At 42.6% G+C, this 27,368-nt stretch overlaps 1 protein-coding gene across 3 annotated transcripts in view; it reads left to right on the forward strand.

Moving 5' to 3' along the window:
• Nucleotides 1–27,368, forward strand: part of MAD1L1 (mitotic arrest deficient 1 like 1) — a 370,492-nt gene that overhangs the window by 158,321 nt on the left and 184,803 nt on the right. For 2 of the 3 annotated variants that reach the window (XM_065644520.1, XM_065644519.1), the window contains one exon: nucleotides 22,655–22,711. The exons of the other annotated variant lie outside the window; for it this stretch is intronic. In XM_065644520.1, the coding sequence (XP_065500592.1) occupies nucleotides 22,655–22,711 (57 nt within the window). The remainder of the gene's footprint in view (nucleotides 1–22,654; nucleotides 22,712–27,368) is intronic. 3 annotated transcript variants of the gene reach the window in all.

Raw genomic sequence — 27,368 nt, forward strand, 5'->3', positions numbered from 1 at the left:
ATGAATACTTAAAATAAACAGAATTATAGCCGTATTTATGTAACGGCGTGAATTTTTGGTTTGATACTGGTGATATTGACAGTTTTCTTGCCAGTCTTGGTTAACTTTTACTGCCTTAGCTCCCATTACTTCTAATTTCAGGGTAAATACAACAAAACAAGAAGTTTCTGAGCATGCAGCAGCTACTGTGAAAAAGCTCTGATGTGGAGTTTAGTGTTTGGAAAGTCAAATCCAGCTGCACAAAAGAGAAATCATCATAAATATAACTCCATTAATAGCGATTTTATTACAACGCGCTTGGCTCCATATGAAACTTTAATGAAGAGAGATTTGCAAGGAAGACTCATGCTGACACCTTCAATGGGCTCTGGCATTTTTTACATTGAGAGATTTACACTGTCTGTGAGCACCATATGTATTCTAATCAGTTAATTATGAGTCTGACAGTTTCGGCACATGAAATGCCATATGTTCTGTGTTTTTGTTCCACCACGGGCATTGCTGGTGACCTCAAAACTCATTGACCAAATATTGTCACCTTATCTGCACCTGATAACTGCAGCGCATCTGCTGGCAGTGAAAACTGGGCATCTCTGGTTCTTGTGATGTTAGTCAGAAATCTGCTCCTCGCCAAAGGAGTTACTTAGCAGTCACCCTGGTGTTTGAAGTGCTTAAAATTTATGTGTGGATGCAATAAAATGTTTATTTGAGCAGTTAACAGTTCCTTCTTGTCTCTCACTCAGCTTCCCCCATCAGTGCTTTTCTGCTTTTTTACCTTTTTTTTCTCTCTTTGATCCACACTTTGTTTATCTTGCTTTATCTCTACTCTGCTGAATTTCCTCTCCCCCTCAAAGGTAAATTGCTTCTTTACACAGCAGAAGGAGTTTCTGTGATGACGGGAACTTTACAGAGAAATTTCCTCCCATCTGTGCAAGGTACCGAAGAGTTTGTTTTAATTTTCAGGTTTCTTATGCCTCCTTTTTCTACCTCTCTGCCGCCAGCCAACCTTTGTGCACTGTTTTTTCTCGGTGACAACTGCAAGAAGCAGTGAGAAGATTACTCTGTTCGCTTTGGATGTCCATAAGGAGCAAGTCCGAGTCACTAGAGCTTTCCTGCCACTCCAGAATGGCATATGTTTCACTTGCCCAGACTTCTGCTGTCACCGTAGCATCTTATCTGTGATTCATGAGGGAAAAACCAGGCTCTCTCTGGAGATGATGCTAACGGTGCTCCATGCATCAGCTACCACTGATTGCTGAAGCAGTCACAGGGCTGAACATCATCTTCTGACAAAGCAAACACCTTGTCGAAATAGCATTTTGAACCTGAACACTTCGGCATCTCTTGGCAGACTTGAGCCTTCCTGAGAACCACTGCGGTCCTTCGTGTTTCTTCTATTTTTTTTTTTGAGGAGAGTGGGTCAGGCTCCATGTCCTCCGGCAGTCCTGCAAAATGGATTATCTTGGGTTCTCTCTTCTTCCACATGTTTCATCTTCCTTCAGACCCGAGTGACCTTGTCAAGTCGGGGAGCCGTTAGTTTCCTCCGCTCCCTTTTACACCTGCCAGGGGCTGTGTTTTGGGAGAGCACCTTGCAAATAACCGTCACATAAATGAGGAAGCCAAGTCACAGAGGGGCTTAATGATTTGTTGAAGGTGACAGTCCCTGCTCTGTGGAAGAAGAACGCCTCTTAGAACTGGTCGATGCTGCAGCAGAGCCTTTCTCTCCATATCTGAGACCTTTTGTTTGTCGAACTTGATTTTAAAACTCAGTTACTGTTAATTTTTCTGAGGAGATTTGCCATTTTGGATCTGTCCTGGAAGTTATTAATCAATCAAGAGAAGTAGTCCGTGGCACTGCTGTATACTGGAGATATTCTGCACAAACCAGCATTGTTTTCACTACAGGTAGATTTTTAGAGCTATTTTTAGTGTGTGGATGCTCTGACAGTTTAAGAATGGCTTTAACTCAGCAGTTCCTACAGACCACAAGCCTCCATCATTCTTAAGAAGTGAGAACGTCTGGGCACCAACTTGCATAGAGTAAATTAAATCATTAACTAAGACAATATCTGTACCTTTAGCCTATGCTAAGTGGTTTTATAGGCAAGCCCACAGAAAAATGACCAGATGCAGAACAACGAGCAGCTGTAACAACCTTTTTGCTGTTCTTGCTGCATGTTGAAGTCGGCTCTTGAAGTGCATGGAGCAGAAAAGCATTTTCCAGTTCTGCTGCCTTCTTGTGCTTTGAGTGCAATAAGAACAGGGAGAGACATTGTAATTTCCATCACCTCTTGCTGAAAGTCATGCTCCTGATGTAGACGTAGTCTATGACGCTGTACCCAGTTCTCTTACCGATTAGATCATGTCTTGACTCTCTCTAAACTTAAAAATCTCTAGTAATGATAAATAAAAATTGTCACCTGGAGTTTAGGATGCAACCTCCACTGTCTGAAGTGTTTCAGTCCGCGGGAAGCAGACCTCACCCAGGTGAGACCGTGCTAATATCATCAACCTGCTGGCCAGGCGTGATGCTCGGAGGATGTGGGAACGCTCCTGTTCTCGGCCTCTGGAGGGTCTCACTTCAGCCCCAGGGTGAGTGATAGATGCCAGCAGCAACAAGATTTCTCCCACGCCCCCACCCCACAACCTGTGCTCCCCTAGAAATGCTTGTGGTATGAACAAACCCTCCTGTAGCCCTTTCTGGTGAGGTTATGAATAACCAAGCATGGATGAGGGAATTTGGATTAGATTTAAATGTACCTGGCTATAGCAGACAAGAGAAAGAGATGAACCGGGTCTAAATTCCTACGGAAGATTTAAAATTGGGTTCTTTCTTAATGGTGTTTTGGAAAGAGAAGATAACTGATGTACAGTTATGAGTCATATTTACCACAATGGAACAGAGGAGAGCATTTCGGACGGCGTTGAGAGCTTGCAAACGCTTTACACTGGAGAGCTTGCATGCCTGTGCCTAGAGATACAGGCTCTGCAATTAGATGTCTTTAGGTGGAGGAGGAAGCAAGAATACATTTGGAGTAGGAGCGGGGGCCCCAGCAAATGGCAGCAGACAAAGACGTTGCAGAAAAGAGCTACTTTTGTGCAATATGGTGCATGTCACCTCCTGCAAGGTTGCAGCTGTGGGAGCAGGGGGGACATGGGGATGCAGGTAGCGCAGTGATAACAAGTCCCTTCCCTCACAGGCGGAAGGCAGAAGGAAAAAGGCAAAATAAACATCTTTGGGGAGTGGGGCTAGGAGCAGGTAGCTTCCAGCTTTTTAAAGGGGAGGCTTTGAAAATGCAGAAGTATGTTCCTGCATCTTATCTTGGTCTCCATCACTTGCCGTTGCAAGCCAGGCGGTGCGGAGAGAAGGGCTGAGTTGGTGGGGAGGCTGCTGGGCACGTTCTCTAGTGCCTGCACCGTCTTCCAGCATTGCTTTCCACGGTGACAGAATCGTTTGGGGTTCGTTTGCAATGTTGGAGGAACATTCAACAAATCGAACCACCTGCATTCTGCATTTAATTCAGAGATTTAACCTCTTTGAACCTCTTCCGAGCTGGAAAGCACAGCGATATTATGTTGCGCTGGTCTCATCTATATGGACCATGTCATAGCAGCCCATGTCACTGCTGTGGCACGTGTTTGGTAGCCGGGTTTGTCTTTGGGGCTGCTTGAGCGATCCTTGGATGGGAATGATTAAAGGTTCCCAAGAGTTTCCAAGGATACGTGGTCTCTTTCCGGAGCAGGGTGATGGGATCCTGTTGGCAGCAATGCCGCATCCTCCAGAGAGCATCCAGCCCAAAGTTGCCTGAAATGTGTGATAACGTCTTCATGTGGTTCATCACCAGCCAGATATTTTGGTGCCTGGCTCATTAGGGACAGGAAAATCAGCCAGTTCTGGCCAATTTATCTCCAAACTAAAAACTCCGTTTGTTTATTCTGAGTTTCTCAGAGGTGCTCTCTGGTCAGTGCATCGCATCTTTTTTGGACTGTATTGGTGATTGAGGATTCAGTGCTACCACAGACATACAGTTGATGTTAAATGTCTCTTAATTATTAGAACTACTACTTAAGAATATTCTTGCATTGATTAAAGCTTTAACAGCTAGTGGAAACCAAGAAATTCCAGGGGACAAAGCAGGTAAATATCTTGTGAAAAAAAATTAGAGCTAAGATTCCACATCAGAATAATGTTTTACACACAAAATGCCATGGAAATTTTAGCTATTCCCTAACTCTGTGTTGTATAAATGACATTAAATAGTGCTTATCTGGGTGTCTTAAGAGATATTCTGAGCTTGTTGAGATTTGTTGATTTTTATAATGATTGGATTTGAATTCTGTGATTTGTAGTGCTTCATTTCAGAATAATTACATAAACTCTGCATAATTTAAGATTTAAAGTGTGTATCTGTAAGTATGTTCCTGACAGCTTTTAATTCATGATGATAGGCTCCTGTAAGAAAGAGGGATTAATATTTTTAATGATTATTTTCTATTTAAAAACACACTAAAGAGATTCCAAAGATTCCCTGCAGGGCCTCTATGCAGACTTGTTACGTGGCTCAACACTTTCCTGCCCGCTGTGTTTCTATGGGCTCCAGCTACAGAGTTTTGTTGAAATCCCGTTACCTATGAGTTATAATATAAAAACAGGAAAAGTGCTTTGAGAAAACACTCAGAAGCTTGTTTCCAGGTCTTGTGAATCCTGACGCTCCTGCCCTTTGCAGTTTGCAAGAATTGTAAGATCCGCTTTAATACACTTAATACTTTGGTTATTGTGGCAATTAGAACAATGGTCGCTGCTGTCTTGGTTTTCTTTCTGAAGCCCATTGACTCTTTCTTATTTTGGCCTCAATTACCAGTAGCAGAAGGGGTGTTTCTTCAGGGAACCAATTGGTCTAAAAAGCCCAGCGGTTCGGCATAGTGCTTGGGCACAGCTGGCTGAATGGTGTCTAAATGCAAGAGTCAATTGCGATTCTTTTGTTTCAGAACATACATAATTATTCACCCTTAATAGTTCTCCATAGTTATCAGTTGCATTTACTCCCATACATTCCCCCTGTCTTCCCCTCTGGACTGGTTTGTCCATAGGCTGCAGCGTCTCCATTTCCCACTTCGGTTTAACATGAAGGTCACGAATTAGAGTACGGCACCATTGCGAGTCGTAACTTGAGCGGAATTTAAAGGAAGGTGGCTGGAATTATCTATTTTTCTCTTTTTCTTTTTTACTTAAATGTGACTAGCCTACGAATATTTGGAGAAGGCTGGGATCAGAATAAGTGAAGAAGCCATCCCATAGCGGTTTTCACCAAGCTGTGAATAAAAACTAAGCTCTTGATATAGATCTTCTCTGTTCAGGGGTGGTCCAGGTAAATTGTAAGGAACAATTCTATTTTCTCAGAGGCTTTGTGATTTACCTATTTGCTTTAATCAGTGTTTAATCTCAAATGTGCTTTGATTGTACTAAAAGCTTTTCAGCAGAACAAACTGGAAGTCCTAAGTTTTGGAGAAAGCCACAGTCTTCCTGTATAAGCAAGCTGTAACATTTTTCTTCTGAATTTTATTTATACTGTTTAATAAAACAGGCAGTACTACTGTACAATACATGTGCTGTGAATCCAGCTGTGGTGACAGTAACATAGAAATGAAATGCATGGCATATCGATTTGACGTATTGAGCTGATTTATGTTTCCAATTTGTTTAAATGGCTGTAATGGCCATAGTGAGCTTAGGTCTGACAGTCGTACGCTCAAGTTCCAGTTCTATTCAAGACCATGTTACAAATGAAACTGCTTTCTGGTTTAAAGCATTGATTTTTATCTAGCCTGTGTTCTCTTGCCAGCATTCCACATGTCAGACTCGCAAACACGAGTTCTTGTAACATCAGCTTTACTTCCTTTTGGAAAATTGTAGAAACAGCTCATTTTCCATTGGAGAGCTGACCGCCTTGGAAGAGTCGCTAAACCTCAGTGTTTTTAATTTTTTAAAGGCAGTCAGCAAGAAGCTTGAAAGTTTACATGTTACACTGTTATTAGTGTATGAAAACCCAATGATGTCTTCAGTAGCTATGAACATGAATAGAGTAATTATTTAGTAGAGGTTATTTTAAGTAGAATATCTTGTGTAATGGAAGAGGTTTTGAGGCTTCTTTGTGTAAAGGCTGCCACTGTAAATGATTTATATACACAAAGAAATGATGAACGCTTGTATCAGTATTAATTCATGGGAATATCTCTTGAGAGCCCGCAAGCTGTGATTTTTTCTTAAAGTCAAGGCTGTTCAATGCAGTTGGGAACTGGCCTAATGGTACAGACCATAAACCAATGGTCTTTGTGTGGCTCGTTACTGCTAAGCTGGTTGTTACCAGCCCTACTTTGGCAATTATATTCTCACTACTCTGATTTTATTGACGGTTCATACCGCGTTCTTCACTTTCCGATCATCTGGTTTATTCCTTTAAAAGAGGTCATTTAATTAGTGGAAAATGCAGCCTTGGGGTAGGTAAGTTCCCTGACCCGATTTCTCAAGTATTCAGGTAAAACGTGTGCCCCATTGACCTCTGTGGATCTAGTTACACCGAGCAAAACAAGATTTCTGGTTTCTGAAGCATTCTGTGACCTTTCATGTGAAGAAAGGTGTCACAAACACCCAGGAGCGATGTCTGCAGGGCTGCGGTGACACACCGGTGTTGCTCTAGGTGGGAACATTCAAGCAGTGGTTAAACCGTGTTCTCTCCTTACTTGTCTTTCGTTTGTGTGGGTAGGAAAGGGCAAGAGCCCCCGTTTGCAGGATGCTGCTGCTGAGACCCTCGGCTGGAGGTACCCGGGGCTCTGTCGCCGCCGTTCTCCCTGCGCGGAGCTTGTTCTGTCTCTGCCTTTTGCTCCAAGATCATCTGAGCGTGCTTAATTGTAGCTCAGCTGCAGCAAGGCAGCACGCGGAGCCGTCGAAAAGGGAGAAGTTGTTAGCGTTATGTATGGTATTTATTTAAAGCAGAGTGCTCATTGCGCTTGGCCTGGGGGCCTGTGATGAGCGCAGAACTACCTGTGCAGGTGTGTGGAATTCCTGGGAATGTTTATAGCAATATAAAAGATATGATTAGTCTTAAATTCTTTTGACATACATGATACTAAACATATCCAAGCTTGTTTGAAAGTGTCAATTTTTAAAAAAAATTTATTATTACTACTAAAAAGCACAGTGTATATACATATGTATATGTACATACATGTTCCTAGTGCATGTGCAGGAAAGCCTGTCTAAGGAACTCTAGATGACTTTATGCTCTTAAAATTACATGGCATCCCAGGCTAATTCGACAGGATTTTTTTTGCTTTGCTGTTACGTACATTTCTGAAGACAGTAGGTGAGACTATCACAGCTACACAGAGAAATGACATTTATTTTCACAGTGCAGCATGACCTTATCATTCATAAGTGCCATTTCCTCTCAAGGTAATGAGCACCAGGCAAGACCCAAATTCATTGTATCTACAATTCAGTGTTTCTACCAGCCCATCAACACTTTACACATTACTGTAATTATTGTGGATATTAGTTTACGTTACATTCCACTTGCTCTTTGGATTATGCTGGTTCTTGTTTCTGAATAGCAAAGGGGATTGAGGGATGGGAAGGGTCACTCTCGGGTCTTTGTGAACGTCTGGGGGTTGCTGTGTGGCACAAATACAGACACTCCTCCAACAAATGTACGTTTTATATATCCTTCCTGTACAGCCTATTCCACAAAAGTCACCATTTTGGCACATAATGGCCTAGGATGGGCAAGCAAAGCTGGTGTCCTGTGAAGTCAGCCACCTTTTAGGCAAAAATGAATCTTTGTAGCGGTTTAACTGCTTGGTTAAGAAGAAAAAAAAAAAACAACTGCGAACAGAAGGTTAAAAAAAAAGTGTTCACAATTCTTCCTTGCAAATATTTACAGAAGGGAGCTGTCAGTCGTGCTCCATGTTGCCTCACCCTGGCTCTATTCCTCGATTTGATTTTGCGGGCGGCACGAGCCGTGTGTGTACTCGCCGTTTCCATCCACGCCTCCCAAACAGCTCCTGGGCTCCGAGCATCCCGTGCTGCAGGATGGAGGAGCCGTTCAATACATCTTGTACCTTTGTGGCGGGAGCTAATAACAGAGATTACCTTGGCATATGTTCCGACTTCTTTCCTCTCCTTGCCAAATGGAGATCTTTTACGTTTCTATAGCAGGGCTTTGCTAGACAGGCATTCAGGTGCGAGGGAACTCAAAGGTTTCTAATGGGACCATCAAGCTGTTTCACCTTTTGCCTTGTCAGTCTGCGTTTACCAGAGTGAGAAGCGATTGTGAGTTGCTGGATTGCTTTCCTGAAATGAGTTGCTGTTTGGTTCGCTCAGAGAAGATAAACACTCGCATCTCAAAAATACCATCCTGTCTGGCATCTTTGTTGGCAGCCTCAGCAGAAGGGCCAGGGAACAAATGGACCATGTCTAAGATAAAATTGCAGTGCTCCCTCTGGAGTTAATCCTTTCAGCCCAAAATTGAGAAGCACTGATGGAGCAATGCGAGGAAATACGGACTTCTGTTCCTTCTGCTCCGTCTGTTTTATGGATAAACAAAGGACTTCGGCCCCAGATTGATTAATCCAGCACTTTGCCCTCACAGTAACTCTCCTGCAAGTTTTTGCAAGGAAAATTAAACTGATGGTTGGCAAACACAAAATACATATCATGCCTGTGCTGTGCAAGGATGGTTTGTTTACTTGTTCTGTTCCTGACACTGCAGTGTTGTCTTGGGTTCTTTTTTTTTCTTTTTTACCCCTTGCATATCCTTTCCAAACCTTTTTTTACGTGAGGGGAGATATTAGCTGATGGAGTTCAAAAGTTTGGATTACAGGCCATTTTGATCGCCTTCTCCTCACAGAATCCCAGAATGTCAGGGGTTGGAAGGGACCTCGAAAGCTCACCCAGTGCAATCCCCCCGCCGGAGCAGGAACCCCCAGATGAGGTTACACAGGAAGGTGTCCAGGCGGGTTGGAATGTCTGCAGAGAAGGAGACTCCACAACCTCCCTGGGCAGCCTGGGCCAGGCTCTGGCACCCTCACCGGGAACAAGTTTCTTCTCAAATTTCAGTGGAACCTCCTGTGTTCCAGTTTGTACCCATTGCCCCTTGTCCTATCACTGGTTGTCACCGAGCAGAGCCTGGTGCCATCCTCCTGACACTCACCCCTTCCATATTGATCCCCATGAGTGAGGTCAGCCCTCAGTCTCCTCCAAGCTCAAGAGCCCCAGCTCCTCAGCCTTTCCTCACACGGGAGATGCTCCACTCCCTTCAGCATCTCCGTGGCTGCGCTGGACTCTCTCCAGCAGTTCCCTGTCCTTCTGGAACTACAGGAGGAAATAATGTGAGAAAGCTGTAACTCTGTGCAGGGGATCAGCCTCATCAGCCTCCGTCCCCAGCGAGGAGGAGGCTCTGGGGGTGTCCTGGGGCTGCTCACAGCCAGTTCCACGTGCCGGACACGATCTGCCCAAGGAAGGACTTCACAGGAGTCTTGAAGGACCTTAAAGCCGGTCAAACTCCTTGGAAAGAGAAACCAGAAGGTTTTCTACTCCTTGGATTCCATGAGAGCCCCCTTTGGGCTTGAAAGGAGGAGCACAGGGATTAAGAGGAGTAATTAAAAAGGATAATAAGTTGGCTGCTTTGATGAATGCAGCAAGCTGGAGACTGGGGATGTTGCGGGCAGTCGGACGAATGGAGGAGAGTGAGCAGACAGGTTGTAACAAGAGCCGTGACATAAAAATTCCAGTTATTTTGAGAAATGGTTAATTGATTTTATGGGATGGAATTAATTAGAAAATTTCCTGCCAATGCTTTCCAGAAATTAGAACCTCTCTGGGAATAACTCAGATTTCCCCAGCTCTGTTGTTCCCTGACATGAGTATTTTCACTTTTCTTATGATGTGGATGGCTGCTTAACTTTGATAGTTTTGAGTCCACTCCTATTTTAACTTCAACAGTTTTGAGTCCACTCGTTTTGTGGATGACTCTTACCACAAGACGGCTGCACAAACGCTGCCAGTACTTTACTATAACAACTGCACTTAGTAGTGTATTGAATCCAATATGTAGAAGAGACTTAGAAATTAGTCCAAGATGGCCCACAGGAACTTGAGTTTTCAGTTAAGACTTTATTGATAACATAAAAACCTTTTTCAGGTTGAGGGTGTGTGGGGATCTTCCGAGCATGCTCAGTCTCAAGTCATGAACGTGTTTTTTGTGTGTACTCAAGGTTTAAGTACTAGCTTTGCTTTGCCCACAGAAAGTGGTTCCATCATAATGTCTCCCATCCCACATCCTTCAGTCCTCTGAAAAACTAGAGGCAAAACCACATTTGTGCCCTTCATACATTTGAATGTCTTCATGTCTTTTTATCCCTCCTTTGCACACCCCGTGCTTTTCTGTTTCTTTATATTTTTGCCACATTTCCTCTACCTCGTTAGCCACCTCCTTCCCAACAAACCATTAAGCAATAACAAGAGAAAACAACAAAAAAAATCTTGCTGTTTCCTTCAAGTGCTTGCTTTGCATTTGTTGCCTATTTATAGATTATTGACTTAAGCCACGGTGGCAGTCAATCAGAAATGTGGTGAATCCTTCTTTCAGGAGTGTGCCAAGAGAGGATCTTTTCTGTTTGCTTCCTTTTTTATGATTTTTGCTGGAGCCTCTACAGTGTGCTTAAATTCCGTTGGGATTTATTTATTTTGAATAAATTCTCAAATAAAAGTAGAAGAGTTTTGCTCCTCTTCAAGGAAGTTACAGGAGCATGACCATGGTGCTCAGACATGTTTGGTTTTATTTGAGGGAGGTAAAAATTTATTTTACACAATTTTCTTCTTCCAGTTGTCATCTTGGAGGATTTTTTACTTTTTGAACGTAAGGAATGTCTTTGAATAGAGGTACTGTTAACTCCATTTTTTTTTCTTCTTTTTTTTCTCCCCCCCACAATTTCAGGCAATTTCTGCCTCTTAATCCTAGTCTATAATACTAAACTGATGAGGTATAATATTGTAAATTGTGACTGCCTCTGTGGCCTTGCAAAGGACACGTCATCTTTGTGCTGTGGTTTCTCCTTTTGCTGAGCAGGGTTGGTGTTAATAACCTTCAGTCTTTGCTGGAGGAGGTTTGTACTCGGCAGATCCCGAACAGTGAGGCAGGAGTTGTGGGTGAGACACACGGACATCCCAGGTGAGATGTTGCACGAGACCTACATTAATAAACTTGGCTGGAGTTTTGCTGGCTCCGTGGGACACGCTGAGCTCTGGAGTGTTGCCAGGGTTTTGGGAGTGAAGTTTGTCTGCACAGGGGCTGGAAACCACTGACTTGCGCAATGCCTGGGAATGTTAAGTGCTGGCATTGTCCTTCAAGGCAGGGGCTCTCTTGTAGGTAGGCGTGTGTTGGGAAAAGATACTTCGCAATTTTTATTTAATGCCGCATATTATTGCTAAGGACTAAGGTTGGTTTTGCTTTTCCAAAACAGCTTTAGAAAGCAAATACTGTTTTAAACAGGGTCTCTGCATTTGCAAAACGGTTTTAGGAGCCAGTAGCTGTACTAGTTTGTTTGGTCTTTTTTTTTTTTTTTCCTTTTTTTATTCCCCCTTTATTGCTCTTTGCTTTGATACCACAGGACCCTGGCAGGACAGCCAGGACAAGGCAGAGTCATCTGGGAGGATGACCCAGAGAACAGGTATGAAATTCCCGCTTGGTCTCAAGTGTGAATACACCTTCTGCGTCGAAGAGGAGAGTCTCTCTGCTGAACTTGTGCCTTGCTCACAGTGCTGCACACATAATAAAAGAAAATGAAGGTACAGGATGAAGGAGGAGAATTATCCTATTTGTTTTTTCATCTCACCTCCAGTGATAGGATTTGATTCTTCACTCTGGACCCTCCCAGGTCAGTCACGTTCAGAGCAGCCATCGGTGCAGATCAGCTCTGCTGAGCACACTCTGACATTTGGAAATCCCTGTCTGGAAGGGGAAATTGAGCAATGAGGTTCTGCTAATTATAATAGCTATGTTTAAAATGTAATGTTTGCTTTATTGAGCAAAATCCAACTACAGACCCAGACGAGAGACTGGAAATACTCTGGCAGCAGAGGAGACGGGTCCTCAGCAAACACGTTCCCAGGGTGGAAGGAAGGGCAATACAAGCATTGCTTCATCAGAGCAAACATTGCGCAGTCTTGTCCGGAGGTGAATGTAGTTACCTAGCAACTTCCAAGAGTGTTTCAAATTTGCTGGAGACCCTCCGAGGCTTAGGCACTTTACTCACTGTTCTGCTGGATGCCAAAAATACGCTGGCTGTAATTTCACATGCCAAAGGTAGTGCTGGCTTAAACCCCTCCCTGGCTTCTATTTGAGCTAGAAGAACCTGTGCAGTAGTACAGAGGACCAGGAAAAGAAACTAAACTAGATTAAAATTAAATCAGAAGAAAAAAAAAGTTTGATTTAAAGATGGATCTTCGCTTCCCCAATGGCGTTTGCCAGCTGGCTCCCAACAGCTGCCCGGGGAAGTGTGTGGACATGCCCGAGAGCTCCTGTTGGGAGCGTGTTTGTGTGGATAGCAGTGAGATAGAGTTAGGGACAGGGTTCATAGCACACATATATCGTTAAATATATCTTGTCCGAACTATCGCCACACATCGCCAGCTGCCAAATAGCCTTCGGCAGCTTGGAGGAAGGTGCTACCATTGAGTACTCAGGATGCTAAGGGCAGTACGAGTTGTTCAGTAGCCTTGTTTTAACAGTTAGGAAGGTTAAGTAAAGCAACTGTGATATTTGGAGACTTGTATAAAACGAAAACCACAGCTGTGCTGCTGTTTATCTTCCAATATTCTTTATTCCATCCAGCTACAGATCTTCTGTCTGAGGTGTGATCCATGCACAAAACCCTCTTCCTCACCATGGCTTCTGCTTGAGGTAGAGCCTTTCCGTCCATACTGCTTTTGTCTGAGTTTCTACTCAGGTGTTAACTGCCCTGAAAGGCTTCTTTTAACTTATAACCACGTATTAGTGTCTCTCTCCAAAGATACTTGCCATCCCTTCCTGTCTTCAGAAGCATTTCCACCCTTTGGCTACAGGGGTGTAGAGACCTCTCCTCTTGGCACACAAGGATATTTTCTGGGTATTCAACTTTCAACTGCCAGTCCACTCAAAAGAAAATGTTGCTTTATGGTTGGTGAACTGCTGATGGCTCTTTATACCTTTAAATTAAAAGTGACACACTCACATAAATCATTCTAACAGTACTGTATGCAAGCACAGTGCCTGGATCCAGAGGAGTTATGAGATGGCAGTGAATTGGGGTGAATACCCTTAGTCTTGACTTTGAGAAGTGCAGTGACAATGAATCATTCTTGGTGATGAGATGCAGCAATGCTGACTCATCGGGCTGAATTTAGAAGGGCTTTTTTAGGTAGAGATGTAATTCCACCATTTTTTTCTGATGAATGGATAAGAGTGAACATTTTTGTTTGCTAATTTACAGACTTCATCAACTAAATGTCATTTCTTTCCCTCTAGCTATCAAACCTAGTTGGAGGCAACTGACAGAGGAAGAACTTAAACCCAGGGAGGTGGTACTGGAAAAAATTAGTAGGAAGGAGCAGTGGAAAAGTTCACAATTTGTTAGAGATGCTGGATGCCATATTGCCACCACACTTAGTTTTTAAGATTCCCTTTTTCTGGGTTCAGTGAGTGCTAATGTTTGCTTTCATCAAGACAGGAGTTTTGGAGCCTGATAATCTAAAAGAGGAAAAAAAAAAATGCTGGAATTAAAATTTTGCCAGAAAATTAAAGAAATGCACAAACATTTGCTCCCCTCCTCTCCAACCAACTTTGTTATTACACTTAATAGCAAGGGATTCTGTTCCCCTTAGCTACTTTGTCTTCTGCTTGTAGTCTCCAGCACTACTTCTCAGTTCAGGAAGGGTTAATACAACCTGAAGAAAACATCATGCTCTCCAGATCCCAGAATTGCTTATTTACTTGTTTTCTGATCACTTAAATAGCGCTGAATAACCAGGTTCCCAGAGGCGCTACATTCATTTCAGAATCTGGTGCTGGTATCCCTTCATTTCGACTTTACAGATTTGATCAGGGCACAGTAAAATTAATTCTCTTTAGCGTCCTCAAAATTATTTGTATTTCTTTCCCTTTTTGCTGTTTCCCTGTGCAATGAGTTGATACTCTCTGAATGTTTTTTAGTTGCACTAATATATTAATAATCTGTTTTACTCCTGGCAAGAGATTCTCGGTCAGCCCTCAACAGCCAGATTTTATGCCAGGTTGTCTTTCTGCTGTTGGGTTCAAAATTTTGCTAGAGGAGCAGCAAAAGAGAAGAGAGACTCCCTGCTACAACTGCACACTCAGCCGCTTTTCTGAGGTAGGAATATTTCTGAGCCCACGAAAATAATATTGGTGGCAGAGGCTTCTCTGATGGGTGTTGCAGTGATGGGGAATGACTCCTTTGGAGAGTCCATCAGCATCCAGCAGTCGCTCGTGTGTGTCCGGGAGATGCTGTTCTGTCCAACCGCATAACGCTCCAAGCAACGGGCTTGGCAGAGTTTCATCAGTCAGGCTGCCCTTTGCTGTTGAGGAAGCAGCTGCAAACTCACATTTTTTCTTTGGCAATGTATTCTCTCCCCAGGGGCTGCAGCACCATTTGATTGGGATGGAGGGAAGGAGACCTACTGCAAAAGTGTGTTATTCCCAGGAGAGCTGTGCTAATCTTTTGGTCTCTGTGCTCCTTCTTAGTGAGGTGTTGAACGAAAACATCAAGAAAGAACAGGAGAGAGGAGCCGCTCGGCTGTTGCCCCTCAGTCTCGCCTCAACCTCGGCTGCAGCTCAGAGTGTAAAACAACAAATGCTTGCTCTTGTTTTGAGACATTTTTAAAATCTAATGCATTTTTTGTCACGTGAAAGATCCGGTAACACCAGACTCCCTTATTTTCCTACCTACCTGCTTTTTCTTTGTGTTTCAGTCTGACACAAGGCTCTCTGATCTCCAGGCACTCATCCTTCCCTGAATATAATGCTCTGCATTTTTTCATCTCTTGATTTGCTCTGGTACCGTGTCCCTTACCTGACAGCATCTGCCTGGGAGATGATGTGAACAGTGTTGATGGAACAGATTTGGGGAAGTTCAGAATCTTTCCCCAAGTTTTACATTTTATTGCAGTTCTGAAGGTCACCTTTGCTTTGAGGATCAGGGAGATGAAGTTACCTCCGCCTCTGAACGTGGAGGTGCTTGACTTCTGCACTTAAATTAATGTGGTGCTTAATCCTTTTACTGCCCGAGTGCTGTGGCCCATCAGGTACGTTTAGTGTCAATAGTGGCACCTTGTGCTCAGAGATTACCTTCGGTCAAAGATTTTGGAATGGTTTTAAGGAGTGAGTATTATCTTTACATTAGAGAGGAAGAGAAAAAAGGAGTTTCAGAGAGCTTAGTACTTTGCCCCGGGTCTCTCGGCAGTTGTTAGGCAGAGTGGGAACAAAAGCCAGGTCTCTGCTGCAGAACCACGCAGTTTATTTTAAGCCAGGTCGAGTGACTTGCCAGGAATAAGGATGTGGGCAATTCCTGCTTGAAATCCTGTTTTCCTCAGATCAGTTGTTCCGCAGTGACTTTGTTTACTCTCCTTTCTTGTAGCCTAACCAGTGAGAGTTTGGGGTGATTTCATTATAATAAGCTCACTGTCAAGAATTCTTGACATTACTAAGTGACCGTGTCTCTTAAAAGAGAAGGAGAGAGATTGGTCTGTCCTTGAGACTTAAGAGCAAGAGAAAGGTTTGGTTATTATCTCTTTGTCCAGTAAATCTTGATAGTGTGTTGACAGGAGCCCATATCTTGCAGATGCTTTCCCTGTATCTTCAGTAATTATAACTATGACTTTAGCAATTTTTCAATTTGCAGTATCATTTTTTGTTTGTTTGTTTAGCACCCCAGAGCTTTTGCTTTATTTATCCTTCATTTTGGTATCCGGCTGCTTTTTGTCTCTCACTTGGGGGCGGCATTTCCCTGCTGCACATCAAACCCAGTAGGAAACTGGTTCTCAAAGAAGGAGCAGCTCTTTCTTGCTTTTTGGATGAAAAACACCCTTCGGGACACTGCAGAGAGCAGGAGCCGTCAGTCCCTGGGTGCTGTGGTTTGCTTGGTGCCCAGGAGCACGAGTCCCTGGAGATGCGGGGACATCTTGCTGACAGGCATTCTAGTTTGCTGTCTTTTGTGTCCTTGCTTGGGGTAAAATTAAGAAAGATTAAATTACATGGAAAACCACATAAACTGTGGCCTGAGACACATGCTTTTCGTTGAGCTGTAAGCCTATCCATATAATACTAATTATGTCAGTAAGTAAGAGTCTCTCTCCTATTGCAGCTTTTCTGCAAGTCACAATCAGTGTCGCTTAACTGTATATAAATTTCTGAAATACGTTGAAAATGGGTTGGGGAATTTTCCCCTTCACGTTTGCACCAGATCGAGCCCCTTGCCACCTCCCATCCGGCTGCTGTAAGATAACATGGTGGTTTTGATGCTTTTGAGACAACACCAGAGTTTATTTGTAGCTGTTATTTCCCACTTTATAAAGGAAATGCATTTGATTTCATAACCAGCAGAACTTTCTTGAGAACAGCAGAATAGAATCTGTAAAGCAGCAAGGAAATTATTTAGCAATGTCTGACACGAAACTATCTTACTGATTGTGATCTCAACGGATGCAATTTTGTGAAAGAACAGTAATTTCATCTACAAAGCATGAAAATATTTTAAATTAGAAATGACCATTTAACCCGGTGTAATTTTGTAGTGCACTTCAGAGATGCTAAAACAATACTGTACTGGTACCAATCTGCGGTAATCGTGCGCTAATGGATCGAAGGCGGAAGGTATTGGCTACCATAGTATAATTGGATATCTAACTTTTAAAGGATAAACAGGCAAATGCATGCATTAACTGTGGAAAGTCGAATCCCATGGGTGAGATTTCAGATTGAACACTAATGAAAATTTCATTTCAGCTCTCACAATATTTTAATATGCAGGATCACAGTATGCAAATAAACCGAAGTCTAACTGCAAGTGGCTGATGAGTTACTTCTGTCTCAGTCTCCGCCACCCCCATAAGTAAGCTGTCTGTGGGTTTTGTCAAATCAAAGTTTTCCTCTTGTTTTCACTACAAGCCAGAATCTTATAAAAATATCTTCGCGAGAGAATTAAGGATTGCAAGCTGCTCTTCAAAGTATTCTCATGATATTACTCTATTGTTCCATGTAACTCATCAGCGTGGTGCATAGAGCTATATGGTTTTAAATTTATGATTAAATTTTAAGTGGTACGATCAGTGCTTTCCTTATCAGAATTGTCCTGGGAGTGCAGCCATGTTTTGGATTTTCCTTCTGTATTTCAGCTGCAGCTTTGGTGCACCGTATTTTCCTCCTATCTCCTGAATCTGATAGAAAGAGGCAATGTGCTTTTTTTTGTTTTTTTTTCTTTTCTTCCCCAGCTTATGGCATCAGATAAGATACGCTGGCTCGGACTCTGTTATAGGTCACATCGCACTTTAACCACACATTAAGGCCATCTGGCTTCAGCCAAGAAACTTCATCTTGTATCTTCTTTTGTAAGTGATCGGCTAGATAAGTTACTGTGAGATTACCCAGGGAGTGGGGAGCAGCCAGCACAAGGGAACTGAGATGATTTGGCATGTTAGAACATACAAGATTCCATATTTCTGTGATTGGATGCTGATATATCCTTGTAAATTTAAATTGTGTGTTAACTTTCTCAAAGAGGAGAGGCAAGAATTTATCTTAGAAGTTAATTAATTTGAAATAGCTATTAAGCAACATCATACCTAAATTTGCCAATCACCACACTTGACTTGAATTTGCATACAACCGTTGCATATAAAATACTGCTAAGGGTCTCTTGGGCGTGCTGTAAAAATGCCCCTTTTTGCAGCTATGTGACCGCTCTGCCAGGCCAAAGCTCGTCCTCTCCCCCTCCCTCCGGGGGATGCAGGTGGGATTTAGAGCTGCGAAAGCACAACCCCAGAACAGGCAGCTATGTATATTCTCAGGTATTTCACCCTAGTGAAGAAGAATGACTCTCTTTAATTTGAGGTTGTGAATGTGCTGCTTGTTTCTCTCCCTTGTAAAGTACCTACATTCTATTAATGTGATTGTTAAGATAATCATGTTTTTTGATGAAAGCATAAGACTAAAATGATGTTTCTAAATGAAGGTTGTTTTGATTTATTCCCTGTATGCAGCACGCATAATTTTGCTTCCCTAACTCCGTGAAGCAAGCTTTAATTTTATGGCTTCGGCTGTTGCTACTACTGTGCTGTGCCGTACCTATGAGCTATTTAATGTGCAACATCGAGGAGTAAATTAATGCAGGTCCACAAAGAGAGCACTTCGATTTGCTAATTGCTTGTAGAGCGGTGGGTATTGTTGTGTAGAGAAAGACTGTTCATTAGAGATGGAGTAGCTAATTTTTTCCTACACGTGAGTCTCACATTCGAGCCGCTTGCCCATCGGTCATGGCAGTCGGCTCACGTTCCGCCCCTGGAGAAGAGTGTGGGGCTGTTGATGCTGTTGGTGTTAACTCCTGCGTTGCAACCACAGATTGCTTTAGTTTCATTCATTAAACCCCTCCGGCCAACCTCCTCCAGCATTGTCAGTGAAGGCTGACTTTCGGACGCTGTAGAAGACAAATTATTGATGCAGGGAAGCAAGCTAAACAATTCAGAAATGTCTCCTTAGGAGCCAAACCAGTTCCTCTCCTTGGAAAACGTTTCTGCTCCTCTTTCAGCCCTGAGCTCTGTATCCCGTCGAGGCCGGAGCACAGGTTATCTTTCTTTTCCTGCCACTCTCTTTGGAGGATGACAGTATCATTGACAGTAGATTAGACTGTGTTGTCATGTAAGATGAATGTTTTGAATTGAGAAACCTTTTTTTTTTTTGGAGGCTTAAAGTAATTGAGTGAATGCTTGAGAGGATTTTTTTTTTCTGCTTACGCTACTTATTTGATTTTATTTTACCTGGTTGTGCTGCCTTCAGTGGGCAAATTGGACTTTACATTTATTTGTTTATCTGATTCTTAATCTCTGTTTGCTTATCAGATTTCTTAATGCTTGAGCTCAGTGATCCGTGGGAATTTAACATGTGTATTAAGTAATGAGAATTTCCTTGGAGCTTTACGTTAACTTTTGTGAATAGTCTGAAAATTCAACACACAAGTCTTTCCTACTGAGAGATTCCTGAGATACCGAGGTGAATGTGCTCAGTGGAAAAGCCCGTAAAACACAGCTGAGCTACCTATAGGTGGGACATCGCTTTTCCCAGTGCAAAACCCTGCGATGGGGCTGGCAAACTGCTCCAGCGTCTGCTGCAGACAGCCCTCCCACACCTGCTGGTGTAGGCGTCAAGGACTCTTGCACATCATCTCCTTCCCAGCCACCTACAATGGCTCAGGTTCAGTGCTCCCGAAAAGTGGCCAGGCATGTTTGAATCTGGCCTCAGGTTGCACCAGGGGAGGTTCAGATTGGATATCGGGAAAAATTTCTTCATGGAAAGGGCTGTCGGGCATTGGAACAGGCTGCCCAGGGCAGTGGTGGAGTCACCATCCCTGGAAGGGTTTAAAAGACTTGTAGATGAGGTTCTTGGGGAGATGGTTTAGTGCTGGAGTTAGGTTATGGTTGGACTCGATGATCCTGAGGGTTTTTTCCAACTGAAATGACTTGGCAGTGTTGGGTTAACAGTTGGACTTGGTGATCTTAAAGGTCTTTTCTAACCGAAATGATTCTATGATCCAACAGTTCATTCCTGAAAAGGTGCATTCTGTTTCTTTCAGCCTTTTCCGGCGCGGCGCTGGGTGTGGGCCTGGGTGCAGGGCTCAGCGCAACAGCCTTGCATGGCCACGGCGCCTGGCAGCTCCTCCAGAGCACTCTGATTAACTGAGATGTGGGGACAAGTTCAGAGCCTAATTTCTTCTTCATAATTAAAAATGTGCGCATCTGTCATGCTGCTGGTGATTAGGTTGTATTTTCTCGTGGCCTGGAAGGAACATGGCAGTGAATCACTTCGCAAGCAGCTGTCCTCTAACAGCTGAGCTAGGTTCAATATTTGATTTAAGCTAATAGAAAGTCTGGGGTAGGGCTAATGTTTACAAACTGGATGTGATAAAGCATTCAGATCATCTGTTTCGCAGCCAGGCAAGAGCAGGCGCAGGGGACCCCACCGAAAGTTGGGGCTTTGTCTTGTCCCTCCTGTGCCCGCCCGTGTCCCTGGACACGAAAGGGTCCCCGCTCCGGTCTGCAAACGCATCGGCCGGGATCAGCTGGCCTGGAAACCCTCCTTGTTTCCAGCTGTATCATTGTAATGGCTCTGAATACATTAAATGTGTCCCTTTTGCTCTTCTGTGAGAGTTGGAGTCAAACCATACGTTTGAAAATCTGAGTCTTCATAAATCATTTCTTCCAGCAATCTGGTAAGTTTAGTTGCTGTTTTCTGAATTCCCACTAGTTAGCTACTCTTTCCCTTTGAGATGAGCAGTCTAGAAATAAACACAATGAAGAAAACTTATTTTGTGATTTAATTCTTATCTGATTGCTTCTCCAAATCAGATTGATCTGCTGTTATTTGCTGCTGTTTTGGACTTGCTGTCCACGTTCGCCTCTAGGTCTCTGCTGGCATAGCAGCTTGAGAGGTTTATATTTGGTTATTTTCCTCAAGCTATATTATATGCGAGGTAAATTATGGAATATTTCCTCGTTGTATTTCTGATTTCTCACATCCCTCTCTATTATTTCTCTCCTGTCTAAAAGTTTTTGCAGCCTCTTCCTGATGTAAAATATGTCAAGGTCTTTTCTATCCTTTTTTTCTGAATTCTCTCAAGGTCTTGTACTTTTAAATTCTCTTATACCATCTAGTGAAACAAGTTCCCAGGGCGCTATCGTCTTGATATTATAAAGGAAAATATTTCCACTGTGAAGGTGACCAAAGCTTGGTACAGGTTGCTCAAGAGGTGTTTTGGACTTTGCCTCCTTGGAAATTCTCAGAACCCAGCTGACCCTGAGCATCCTCATGTAGCTGACCCTGCTCTGAACAGGGGATTGAATTGGCCTCTTCCAATCTCCGTTACTCTGTGATTCTATGGAAGTCTGTACTAATAGGAGGCTGAACAGGGAAATGACCCTCAAATTCAGGAATGGTAGCAAATATATAATTTTTAGTGGTTCTTTACATCTAGTTTAGAATAGGCAAGGTTTTCTCATGTAAAGGTCGTATACATCTTCATGTAGATTAAGGCTATTAAATATACAGAAAAGGTGGGAAGATGCTCAAAAATATTCAGTCTTGGGGTGTTTCGCAAAGACTATGCTTGATCTCATAAATAACGTCTCTGAGAGGGATGTTTTCTAATTCTTCTTTGTGTGACTCCTTTCTGGCTTTAGCCTGCTGGTGTAATTCTACCTAATTCAATAGTGGGGAAAAAGTCTTTCCCAGATGTCCACAAATTTATAGTTTCCTGATATTTCAGCATCAAACTTGGTGATAATTTACTTTTATCTTCTCTCTTGCTTGTACGTACACTCCATGTTCGGTTGGGACTCGCATCTCCCATGGTGTTTCATTTTTCATGTTTCACTTCCCTGTGCCAAGTCCCAGGCTTTTATTAAAACCCTTTTCATCTTATTGGAGTTTCTGTTCCTTAAATAACGTCACACCATCCCGGGTCCCACACAGCAAGAATCTGGAACTTTTTCAGTGTCTGCTGAGCTCTGGGGCCAGGGAGGTCTTGAACTGGTTGGTTGGTTGTTTGCAAAATTCAAGTTCTGCTATGCTGAATCCTAAGACTGCATATTTTCTGTTTGCTTGCTTGCATTTCAGTGCAGTTAGCCTTCAAAGCTTAATGTTTTCCTTTTCTTTGTATTAAACTGTTTCCTATTTGTCTCTGGTTTGGATGTAGCACTCAAAAGACCCATTTCATGTGTGACGAGGGGTTGTTAGAGGGACTCTGGAGGGTTTTAATGAATATCTGCTTGAAATTCTGTGAATTGGTTTGTAGGCAAGTTTTTTTTTTTTTAGTTCATCTTGTTTGTTTATGTTGTTTAAATTAGCTTCTCTGTCATCAGTTGTGACCATTTTTTGGGTTTTCTGCTAATCAGAGAATGGCTGATTGCAGGCTAGCAAAGCCTCATGAAATAAAAGATGTGGGAAGTAATAACAGTCAAGTAGCCTGTGTGGCTTCTCCAAAATATCCGTTTTGTTTAAAATCTTTTTTCATAAACAGAACTGCTCCTTCTCTGAGTCAGATTCCTGTTTCTCCTCAAATTATACAGGGATAACAAGATATTTCCACTTTGGTTTCGGATTCTTTAAATTTCAGATTTCCTCTTAAAAAGGAAAAAACCTCTCCCTGCGTTGGGACCTTTTCTCACAGAAATTCAGTAAGGTTCTTTTCCAGAGAGGATTCTACCACAACAACTGAAGGCTTCCAAAACCAACCCTGTACCCTAGAATTTCAACAGAACATTTTCCATGAACCATTTGGGATTTGAAACCTCCAAAAATATGTCCTAGGCTTCATTTTCTATTTTTTTGTCTTGAAGGCTCAGCTGTCTCAAGTTCTGGAAGAAGTGGGAAATCATAAGCAAAGAGCGGAGATGGTAAGTGTTTCTCTTTTGAAGTTTTTAAATTGTTTGACGGAGCAGTAACGAATGCAAAACTTAGTTCATTTAAACAGCGGATTGGTTCCAAATATTCAGAAATGAATAGCAAATTAGCATTGTAAAAGTTTGTATCACTACTGCTAGTCTTGGCACTCTCTCCGTATTCACCTGGAACAAGCGTTGGATGAGATCTAGTGGGCTTCCTTTTTTTTTGGCAATTTCCTTTTCTCTTCGTTAGCAGTTCTAGATCAGAAGCAAGCATTTTATTTCATGCTGAGTTAGCTCCTTTCTTTGGGGGCCTTTGATCCAGTCTCAAGTGCGCAAAGGACAAGCAGATGAGATGCGACAGAATTACCACAAACTAGTTTTTTATAATATCTGTTAATTTTCTGCTGGGTTTATCTGTTCTATTGGAAGTTCCCTCAAAGACCAAAACCAATAGAGGCCACAAAACCAGGCAGTAGGGAGGGTTCTGTGCAGTTTCATGACTATTGTGTACAAGTCTTCATACTCAGGAATAAATGAGGTGTCAGCATTAAGCTGTTTTGTGAACGAATGTTTTTACTAATGGGTGAGTTGTGGGATTCCTGCAACTTCTCCTAGCTGCAAGAAAAACCTGAGCAGTATCCAAGATGTAAACACTTATTCTGTAGATGTGTTTTACACTGGATTAACTTTATTACTAATGCAAAGATGGGTGTGTGTCACTGGCTAGTCAATAGGTGCTAAACAGACCTCTGCTCTAAAACCTCAATCGTAAACTCCAGTGCTAAGACTAGATTTTTAGACTTGTGCTTAACTCTGCTAGGGCACTGAAGGGCAGAGCTGCCCCTGCTGCACTATTAATCGGTTGCCATACATCCTTTAGATTCCCTTTTTTAAAAAAAAATTTATTCTCCTTGCTGCTTCAACATCAGACATTCTATAATGAGAGTGTTAATTGACTCTGATTCTGGGTGGTCTTACATTGTGGGCAAACGTTTTTGTGTGCTCAGCTATTTCTGTGCTGCTGCAGGTCAGGACTGATATTTCCAAAGAAAACCGAATTAGTCCTGTTTACCATCTGATCTCATTACATGCTGCCTTGTTATAGTTTTCAATTCTGTACAATCAATTTTGCATTGTGCTCACTGGACGTATCAAAGGATAAATTTGCTGTTATGTTTTAAATGTTTTGTGTGGTTTTTTTTTTCTTTTTCAAACACTTTGAAGTTTTTCTTTTTGGCTCGTTAAGCCTGGGTTTTGAGTTATTTGTTAGCCTCGAAAAGTTTGTCGTATTAAACAGTCTAGCAGAGAGCTGGTGAAACTGGAAAATTCTAGCGTTAAAGCATTAATTGGTGTTGTGCATCATCTGTCAGCAGAGGATAAAGCAGCAGTCGGTGTTCAGTGCCTATTCCCAAGGGTTGCTGAGTGGAAAACCGCAGGTCTGGTGATCCTTCAGTAAAGCTTACATCCATCTCACGCGGACAGCCTGTATTCCATGGATTGTGACGGGTGGCCTTTATTCAGCACTTTGAATTTTGTTCAATATAAGAAAACTGCTTCCAACAGAGGAAGAGAGACTTTTTTTTTTTCCCTCTATTTCCCTTTTGAGGAGAAACGTGGCAGCGTAGTTTCTTCTTTTCACTGGTGGTAAATGGTTCTTCTCCATCCCCAGGTGAGATCTCCCTGGTAGGGAAGGTTGTGTCACTTCTTGTCTTTGGGCTGGCAGATGTCTGTCCCCTTTGGATGGGCTCTTACAGAGCTGCCTGCCCAGGGGCTCCAGCACTTGTGCCATCACCTCCGCTCTCCTCCCTGCCACCCAACAAAATCTTCTTGATGTGTTTTCTTTTTCCCCCTTTCCAGATCAGTGTCTCAGCTGGATGGCCTTATTTTCAGACTCCTTTAAAGCTGACACTTCAGCAATTGTTTACTGATTTGGATTCCTGGCATCTCGCCTTCCTTTTCATCTCTCTCCCCCTTTTTCACCTGTGATCCCCTGCTTGTTAGTTTGATGTTCAGCCCCCCTGGCTGGGGGGCTGCAGAAGGGCTCGTCCCGCTCTGGGTGCTGACAGGTATGGATATTGCTTTTCATCAGCCATTCTGCAAACAGGCTTATGGGCCGGAGTGAAATGGAATAAACACCTGTCAGGTGCTATCATACAGTCTGCTGGGTCTTTGGGCTGCTTCTGAGATAAACCTCTGTCGAGGTGACATCTCTCCTGCCACCCCAAAGGGTGCTAATGGCTTTGCCACCCTCCCCAGAGCACTGGAAATGAAGCGATGGGCTCTGAGGCTGCTGAAGTAGCTGATTGGATCTCATTGATGAGTTTGATTTTTATTTTTTAAATTTTTTTTCCTGTTTGTTTTTTCCTCATCTTGAATGCCCCGGTAAATAATTGATTCTTTACACAGCAATATTTAAAAGTCAAATACTTGTGGGACAAATCTGATAGGATCGTGGCCTCGGTAAGATGTTGTCTGTGTCCTTGGGAGGAGAGGGCTGTAGTTCAGGGAGCGGTGTCCGTGGGGACAACAGGTGCTGTAGGGGACACTGTGCTAGGCCAGGGCACAATGTCTCGCGTGAGCTAAGTGAGATGGATTTGCCGCACTAACCACCGCTGACACGATTGTGTTGCTTGTCGTCTAAAGTCAGTTTACTACTGGAAGAACAAAAAGAAAAAAAAAAGAAAATTTAAACGTCTTCAGCTAATTGCAGTTGACAAGACAAAGGCAGTTTGACTTTCCAGTATTAATTAGCAAACCCATACTAATTAGTTTGTATAAGCACAATTCATGCTTCTTTCCCTAAATGCAATTAATATTGCAACTGAAGACGTCTCTGGGCTGTGCCGCTGTATCATTAACATACTTTGCCCTAATTAGACACGGCCAGTAGTGGCTGGAGAAATGCATTTGTGATTACAACCATAAAAAAACCCTCTAATATTTTATATCCTTCAGGGAACTTGAATCTAGAATTTATTTTCTGATTTAAGAAAAATTACCCTTATCATTGTACTGTGTAATTAAGACAATGAAACTTTGATTTTTCTCTGCCTCTATCCCTTCAGTTATTTATTTTTCTTTATTCACAGTTTGCGTGTACTCCTGTTGTAAGGGAGCAGTGCCTGCCCAGAGAGGTGGTACATGAGAGTCACCACTCTGATAGGGCTCAGATGACTTAGTTGTCCCGCAGTTCTGTGGGTTTTGTGTTTCCTTTGTTTGCTGAAACAATGTTTGTTATTGTGAGTATTTTTTTGGTGCCTAAACACACTCCCTCACTGTAATTTTTGTGTAGGTATATGCACTTTTCTGACAATTTTACCATCGTGGGAAGTTTTCTTTATCAACGTTAGTGCTCCAATATCTTTATCTCCAGCATGTGCAAGAGTTTGCTTCTAGAGTTCACACATATGGCCCCTGTTTGATGGTCCCAGGATCTTACTGCTTATGGAATGTTAGTTTAATGCTCTGCTGGCACAGACCTGAGAGAGCTTCTTTCAAGCCAAAACAGTATTTGTAGAAAACATTTTTTTGTTTGTTATATTATTTTTGTTTCTCTTCCTGAGGGAGAAAAGCAGATGTGTTAAGTTTTTCTAACTTTCATTTGCCTTTTTCGTCTCCCTTTATAGACAGGAGGAAATTGTTTGGCTCAAGCTTGCCATCCAAGCAACATCTGTGATCCCTCGTCTTACACTTCCAGTCTGGTTCTGTAGCAGGGGCGTTCATGTCAAGATTTTTTTTCTCCATCATTAATCCCTGAGGGAAGTCGGCTTGGTATTAAAGTATCACCTGTATTTTCATTGCCCTGAGGTGCTCTGGGTATCTTTTGGCTTTCATCTTCAAAAGGCGGCTTGGCCCATGTGGGATCTGACATCTATAGACTGCTCATTGGAACAGATTATATTTCACACTCCAGCAGATTAAAAGGGATGGATATAAGAATCAGAAGAATTGCTTAGCAGGGTGGGAGGTAAAGAAGTCCAAGAATGTAGCCATCACGAAATGAATGGCATTAAATTGAGTGTCTTTACAGAAGAAATAAAGACACCTTGAAATGAAAATAATGAATGCCCCTTGCCTCGAGTAAAAGCGTTTGTTAACCCTCTGCAAAGAACAGGAGACCTTTATTTAAGGGCAGCAGGTCAGGAAGAGTTAAGGAGCCAAATCGTATGTTCGATCTGATGAAACCAAGTCTGATTTAGCAATATGACAGCAAATCTCCCTACCATGCAGCAGATTTTATTCTAACACCTTATGTGAGACTGGCAAACTCGGGGTGGATGAGTAGCACAGCACGAACACAGCAACAGTTTTAGTATGGCAATTGTAGGGAAATATCCAGTTCTCAAATCAGATTGAGAAACATGAATCTGATTATGAAGTGACAGCAAAAATAGCTGATCCAGAATGAAATTATATAGTAACAGTAAACTGGTAGAGGATTCTTAGATCATAAAGTCCAGTCCTTTGGTTACTCAGACAATTGCAGCGTATGCCTTAGTTCATAAATTTGTCAAGCTTGTCTTGAAACTGCTTAGGTTGTTTGTCCCTTTGCTACCATTGAAAGCCTGCTCTGATAGCTGAAATCTTCCCAATTCCAACTGAAAATATACGTGCAGTTAATATCCATTTTTTTCTTGTGCTAATGTTCTCCTTAAACTACAGTGAC

This window comes from Caloenas nicobarica, chromosome 14 (assembly GCF_036013445.1).
Source record: "Caloenas nicobarica isolate bCalNic1 chromosome 14, bCalNic1.hap1, whole genome shotgun sequence".
NCBI classification, from domain to species: Eukaryota; Metazoa; Chordata; class Aves; order Columbiformes; family Columbidae; genus Caloenas; species Caloenas nicobarica.